This window comes from Hippoglossus stenolepis, chromosome 2, assembly GCF_022539355.2.
Source record: "Hippoglossus stenolepis isolate QCI-W04-F060 chromosome 2, HSTE1.2, whole genome shotgun sequence".
NCBI classification, from domain to species: domain Eukaryota; kingdom Metazoa; phylum Chordata; class Actinopteri; order Pleuronectiformes; family Pleuronectidae; genus Hippoglossus; species Hippoglossus stenolepis.
Window position 1 is genome coordinate 21,350,112 of NC_061484.1, and position 7,734 is coordinate 21,357,845.

The 7,734-nt window shown below is 44.0% G+C and overlaps 1 protein-coding gene across 1 annotated transcript in view; it reads right to left on the reverse strand.

Annotated features, from left to right (window-relative positions):
• Positions 1-6,970, reverse strand: part of frem3 (Fras1 related extracellular matrix 3) — a 31,570-nt gene extending 24,600 nt beyond the window's left edge. Inside the window, exons 1-2 of the mRNA XM_035176324.2 lie at positions 1,741-6,970; positions 1,149-1,238 (exon numbers count right to left, since the gene is read on the reverse strand). Coding sequence (XP_035032215.1) covers positions 1,149-1,238; positions 1,741-6,769 — 5,119 coding nt within the window. The 5' untranslated portion in view covers positions 6,770-6,970. The remainder of the gene's footprint in view (positions 1-1,148; positions 1,239-1,740) is intronic.
• Positions 6,971-7,734: the final 764 nt, after the last annotated feature.

Genomic DNA, 7,734 nt, shown 5'->3' on the forward strand with positions numbered 1-7,734 from the left:
TTCTCAATGGGACTGAACACGACCCTCAATGCAACATAATTACAGACTAAACTTTCCCTCCTCCACCGACTGCATTTACAAATTTTGCATTTTGGAACTGACGCTGACGTAGCAAAAAGGCACCTGCTGCGTTTTCTTGCTTTGCATTTGCTTTATTTGTAATACTGCTTGAGTGAATCCGTGTAATAGGTGGTAAACAGTCTGAGGAGCTTATACATTGTGCTGTAACCCGTCACCTTGCCTGTACCACGCATGTCTGGTTTATTTAAGAGAATTCTAAAGATAAATGGAACGGCAAATATTTTTATAACCACCAGATGTAATACCTGTAGATACAATTTTAAAAGTGATGCTCAAATGACATATGGCCATAAAGAAACGCAATCTTCTGTAAAATCTCAGAGTAACTGAAAACCAGAGAGTATCAATGGAGCGTTCAAGTAAGCTGAGAAAGATGGATGGATCTAATTCAAAATGTGGATGACCATGCTAGATGTTTTAAAACAGACAAAAAATTTGAATCTCTTCCTTAAAATACCTTTGATCTTTTAAGGATAAGGTACGATTCACAAAATATTGTTCCTTTTCAATTTTTGCACAAGTACTGATATTTACGTAGCCAAAGCAAAAGGTGTTTTTTGTTTTTCTGAAACTGATTCCAAGAAGACATTTTAAACTAAATATCTGATCATGCATTCCTTCACCCATTTCACAGTGTCACTTCAAACAGATGATGAAAGAGCACATTTGAAAGCTCTGTGAAGCACCCTGAGGGAATGGCCCCTATTGTTCATTGACAATAAAGTTTAGAGAATGAGGTATAGTCCCACCTCTTTCACTTTTACCTACCAACACTCAGTGTTTGGCTTAAGTCTCCTTTGACCCCTGTCCTTTAAACCTGCTAGCCTTTCCAATGGGGCGAAAAGAGATGGCGGCTCTGTACTGGGTGTCAGTCATGGCCAACTGCCTTAAGTCTTTGTGATGCAAACACTTGGGAGGTTGACAGAGAGCAGGAAGTTTCAATTTTAAGAAGCCATTAAAATAGACGGAAAAAGTCCGGGGACAGCCTTAAGGCAAATGGATCCTCTGTAATGGGCCCCGGTTTGGTGTCTGTGTTCACTAGTATGACATTTTTAAAGGGTTCCTACCGTTGTCTTCAACCGTGAAGTAGAAGATATCACTTGTGGCGTTGGTCTTATCCAGCAGCACGTAACAGATCTTCATGTCATTGATATCAGCTGTTGGCAGGACAGAAAGAGAGAATATGGAGTGGCAGCTGGAAACATTATGGTGAGATAACTGTGACGACTAAGACACTTTAACAAGGTTTTAGTTACAACCCGCAGGCTGCAAAGTAATATAGGCCACAGAGGACGTGTGACACAGAGCATTCAGAATGAGGTTAGGAAAAGTGGAAAGTCACAAACATCTATAACAGGAATATTATGTCTAGTTAATATTATGATTGTTATTATCAATTATGTACTGATACTGAGAAATTGATCCTATATATCAGTACATCAGTATTATATTGAATTATTATTGTATACACACATATATTTATATATATATATATACTAAAATGGTAAGATGCTCTGTAGATGTGAGGGGAACTGCAATAATGAGCTAATACATGAGAAAAACGTATATTAAACACAATTGAATCTAGTGTTAATATCAAAAAATTTATAAAATGTTCAAAACTCTGTTGAAAGATTCAATTGTGATCTATTGGCTTACCTTGTGTGAAGGTCTTGATGCTGTCATTGCCCTGGGCAGTGTTCATGATGAAGCCGTGCAGAGGCGCCTCAGACACACTGTACTTCAGGACCCTGTTGGCACTGTCGCGGTCCTCTGAGCGAAGGGCCTTGCTGGTTATCACAAAGCCCACATGGCCAGTTTGCATGACCTTCAGTGAGGCCGCAGCCTTATTAACCACAATCTGGGGCACACCATTGTCCACTGTGTTGATGTGAATGGTCATCATCTGGGGTTTGCGTGTTTCGTACACGGTGTCAGGAAAGACGTAAAAATCTGTGTGTGTTCCGTCTGTGACCGTGAAGGAGAAGCTGTCTTCGTTGGTCTCAGTGCCGTCGTGCTTATAGCTGATCAGATTCTCATTTAGGTCCTGCTTGGTAAAGGTTGTGATCGGTTGGGTTTTGTTGAAAAGCAGCTGCCCGTGCACTGGCACCTGGGTGACTATGAAGCGCAAATGGTTGTCGGGTGTGTCCCGATCCTCGGCTGTCAACTCAAATGGCGTGACGAGTTTGGTTTCTCCCTCCTCCACAACCAGCCTGTTTATAGTCAGGACAGGTTTCTTGTTATCTACATCAGTGATGGACACTCTGAAGGTTCGGAAGACGGGATTGTAACCGTCTGTTACCTCGAACTCGAAGCTGTCCATTTTCATCTCATCATCAGAGGTGTGGATGTAGTAGATTTTGTTGCCCGCAAGCTGCAGTTGGGTGAAGGTGGAAATGGGAACACCCGGGTAGTCGGTGCTCTCTAAGTGGCCTCTGCTTGGCGCTCTTGTGATGCTAAAGCTGAGATATTCATCAGGACTGTTGATGTCAGTGGTGCTGAGGAGGTCAGTGGTGAGAGTGACTCTCCCCCCTTCCTTGAGAGTCACGCCTTTGTTGATTACGTCTGGGAAGACCATGTCAATGCTTCCGATGTTAATGTAAAAGTAACGATCGATAAGGGGATTGATTCCATCTGTGACGTCAAATTTCAACAGGTCTCGGATTCCCTCCTGGCCGGTGTGTACATATTGAATGAGCTGTTTGTCGATTTCATTCTGTGTGAAATTCATCCCCAGCGTGATGTTACCTAAAACATCACCAAACTTGCTGATTCGTTGGAGGTAGCCTTGTCCAGGGCCGTACCGCACAATATACATGAGGTCTTTGTCTTCAGAGTCGAGATCTGTGGCCTTTAAAACCCTGTTGCTGATGACTTTTGTCTCTCCGATCTCCACTTCAAGGCCATCGTTTATAGCCATCCTGGGCGTCTCATCGTCAACGGGAATAACCATGATAAGAACTGTTTTTTCCACTTTGTGTTTCCCATCTGAGAGTCTGATTTCAAAGCTGTCCTCTTTGGTCTCAGAGTCGTCATGTTCGTAGACAATGTTGGACGCCTCTTTGATTTGTTCCAAGTTGAATGTATCTACAGGGATGGTGCCAGTGCTGAGCTGCTGAACTATTGTACCATGTGTGGGGTTTTTGATGATCTCAAAGTACAGTTCATCCCCAGGGATATCAGAATCAGCTGCATTCAGAATTGGTGTATCAATTACGAGGCTCATACCCTCCATTACCACAAACTCTCGAATGAAAATTTCAGGCTTCTCGTCATTGGCTGGAATGATGACTATGGGGAAGAAATGGCGTTCAGAGAAATTAATACCATCTGAACAACGAAATGTGAAACGATCTTCTACCGGTTCAACACCTTTGTGGATGCTTTGGACATAGTGGATATGACCTTGGGCAACATCTTTAATGCTGAATGCTGTGATAGCTGTCCCTGCTCTGGATTTCTCTGAGCCTGCGGCGGGGGCGATGTTTTCCACGTAACCAGATGTTGGTTGGACGATGATGGTGCACAGGATATCGTCATTGTCTGTGTCAATATCTTCAGCTTGGATGTGGTCCAGAGTGATGACATTTTTCTCTCCCTCAACAACAACAAACTGCTCTATGACACTAACAATAGGTGGAATGCTGTCAACAGGAAGGATGGTGACGTAAACTGTCACACCTTGGACCTTGTTGCCGCCAACGACCCACTGATCGGACATATCAGACAGAGTGAGGTTGAAGGAGTCGTACCCTCTGACCGGACCGATTTCACCGGATGTGTGAGCATACACTACCACACCATTAATGATGTCTTCCTGGGTGAATCTCTCAGCTGGTGCACCGTTGACCAGGATTTCACCCAGCCTGGGAGGTTCCTCAACAATAAAAGTAAGCATGAAGTCATCTGTGTCTTCGTCACGGCCCTGAATCACGTTACTTGTAATTTCTGTTGCTCCATTCTCCAGGACATCGATGGCGGCACCGAGCAGGCCGGCTGGGAGCATAATCGTGGGGGTCTCATCATCGACGGGCTCGATGGTGATCTTAATGATGATGGGTACCTCATGGAAACCATCACTTACATCAAGCTTGATAAGATCATTAACAGATTCTTCTCCACCATGGAGATAAGCCAGACGGCCATTTGCAACATCTTCAAGAACAAATGTTTCACCGTTTGACATGTCGATCCCAAAATACTGCAGCTGCCCGTACCGAGGAATCTGGGTCACAGTAAAGACGATATTTTCATCATCTGTATCTGTGTCAGTGGCATGCAGCTCCTTCCTAGTGATGATATATGTATTTCTTTCCATAACAGTAAACCCTGTGTTTGTGATAACTGGTGGTTTGTTGTCAACAGGCTGCAAGAAAATGGTGAATAGTCCATCTGCTGTGTTACCTGCTGTGTCTTCCACAATGAATGTGAACTGAGCCACTTTTGGAGTGATGCCCAGCTCCTGGTCTGGAGGCATGTAAGCTACTTTATGGTGATTAACCTGGGCCTGTGTGAACTCTGTAATTAAAGTGTCAGGACTATCAGTCAGTACGATCTCGCCCAAGGGGGCCGGATTGTTCTCATCTGTGTCAGTCGGGGGCTTGACGATAGTATACTTGAGGTCCCTGTCATCTGAATCCAAATCACTGTAGCACAAGAATTTCTTCTTGAAGTGTGTCAGCTCATACTCCTGAACTGTCATGTGAAGGGTGGTGCCTGGGAAAAGCTCTGGGGAGAGGTCATCAACAGGATGGATTTTGATGGTGAACATGTGCTCGCCTGACTGATTAGGAGGGTCATTATCATCTTGGACCCTGAACACAAACTGATCGATCACAGTGGTGGTGCTGTGGGGTCCGATGTGACGATAGAACAGCTTTCCGTCAAGAATATCCTGCTGAAACCACTCAGTTACCACCTGCTCAAACATCTCATCTGTTTCACTGAACTTCCAGGTAGACGGATCGGATGGAGGCTCGACTTGTCTCAGCAGCAGCTCCCCGACAGTGGAGTAAGGAACCTCCAAGACAAACTTAATGGTGGAGTCTTCTGAATCGATATCTGTTGCGCTCAGAATGAAAGGAGAGATCTGCATGACTTCATTCTTGAAAAGCACCACACCGGTGTTAGCGTTGATAATCGGGGGCTCATCATCAGTGGGAGCAATAGTGATAGGGAACAAAAACTCCACTTCATTACTGCCATCAGTCATTCTAAAAATAATGTTGTCGCTGTAGGTATCGCTCCCGTCGTGTTGGTACACCACGATGCCGGCGTCTAGGTCGGCGGGTGTGAAGAATTTCCTGCGACTACCAAGCATGGTCAGCTCTCCGTGCTTTAAGCCATCAACAACAGTAATTGTCACGTCTTCTAGGTTGTCCTCATCACTGATCTCTAAATTCTGGGAGCTGGAGAGCGCCCGGGACTGCCCTTCAAACAATAGCTGCCCTGTATTTTTGGTTGCTACAGGAGCCAGTGTATTCATAGGCTTCACCACAATCATAAAAGCAAATGTATCAGACACGGCACCATCAGTGTCAACAATTTCAAACTCAAGCTGGAAAATCCTTTCCACCTCCGAGTCCTCCGAGGGGGGTTTGTAGGCTATTTTAAGATCTTTGATGTCTCTCTGATAGAAGGAGGTGATAGGCAGGTTCTGATCATCGGTGCTGATGATGTAACCCTGCTGAGGGCTCAGATATGAAGTAATATTGAAGATTAAATCATCAGGGTCAGATTCGACATCTTCAGCAGCCAGCATGTCGCTTGTAATAGCTGTCATCACAAACTGATCAACCTCCATCATCATCATGGCTACAAAGCTGGGTTTAGGACCGCTGTTCTCTGAACCCTCTCTGATTCTAACCATCATTTGGAAATGTTCTTGCATTATAGTGTTGCCGTCATTATCCTGCAGCTCCACCATCATTGGAATATAGTCTCTGTTTGGTGACTTGGTTTTAGCTGTGTGCTTGTAGCGAAGGCCCTTTTTCACAAACTCATCACAGTCAATCAATTGGCCGTTGTTGGGGTTATTCAAAAGAGTGCCATACCTGGGAAGTCCTCCAGCGCCGACCAGAGTGGTGATCTTACACTGCGTGACACCGTCCTCAAAGGAAAACTCCAGACCCTTTTTGTCAATGGGGTTGCTGTCACCGTTGAACTTTTCGACATTAATAGGCATATTCCTGGTGAGGATCTCAAGCTGCTGGAAAACCACCTCCACTTCCAGCATGAACGGGATGATAACTGTGTCCGTCTGCGAGTCATAACGTAGCTGCAGCTTCACACGGTCCTTGCTGGGGCTCCGAGATCCAAAATGTGTGTACTTCACCTCATCTGGTCCAAAGGAGCAGGGGAACTTTTTGGGGGTCAGCATCCCAGGTTTCTGGGCCAGTGGGTCATTGTCCAAAACTGTGATGTGGCAGCGGTCGCCGGGCTGCACTTCTGTTACCAGGTCACTCACAGGGTCTAGATATACAGACCTCCCAAAAGGCACCCTGATCCCGTTGTTAGCAATGATGATGTTGTCTTCATTAGGTCCTGATCTGTGGCGATAGAGGTGAGCAGGGTCAAAAGGTTCAGCCTTTGCTGAGGCAAAACAGAAGCTAAAAGAAAATGTCACAAGCAGGCATCTCAAAAATGCCCACTTTTTACAAAGTTGGGAACTTTGCAGACAACCAGCCATGTCCACTGCTAGTTGCCTTGCAACTTTTCCACAAGTCAGCAGTAGCAGGCAGATAATTCTCCCTAGTGGGGAAAAAGCATGAAAGAAGAAGAAGCTTCTGTCTGATTATTTGGGCCTTGGAGTGTGTCCCCTCTGTCTCTCCCTCTCTCTGCTTCTGTGTGGCCACACAGAGACACAAGTGTGGTGAAGGCTGCAGGGCTGTGCAGGTAATAATGAAACAGTAGACAGTGACAGGCACAGACTCCTCCCTCTGTCAGCACAGGGAGGGAGCGTCCTGCCCCCATGGCTAATTTAAGAAAGACCATTGGATGAGACTGTGAAAGTGCTCCCCCCAGCCAACACTCGCCCTTCTGCCCTTGTCTCAGTGAAAAAAAACTGTCAGTGATAAAAAAAAAAAGTCAATATAACCTTATTCAGTGGAATCAGCTCAATCAGAAACACTCTCTCTCCAAGGTTGAACAAATTTGGCAAGTTTTATCAATGTGATATAGATTTGGTAATTATGTACAGTGTGGTGATCTTTTCATTTAATTTATAAAGTAATAAAAAACTATAGCAACTGATTATTTCTTTATCTTTTAAAGATTTCCTTTTGCAAAGTTAACTGAATGCTCTTTTTGGGTGCATTTCTATTTGACCCATGGCATTTAAGTTGAATAAATTAACAGCAGTTCTTCTGAAAAACATTTAACATTGATCAATTAGGTTCATTTTGATAAAGTTTTATTTTTACAAGTGTTTTAAAAGTCTCTTTGTCAGCTCTACACTCGTATGTATCATCACTGACCTGTGTGATTTCACACACTGATGTAATTGCATAAATTAGCCTCTTACAGCTGTCAGTCAAAAGGTGAAATGTAGAAATGTAATTATTAATTATTAATATCATAAACTTATTTTATTAATTGTTACAAAGATGGTCAAGAAGGAATCTAGATTAAATATATATATCTATATTTTACAAC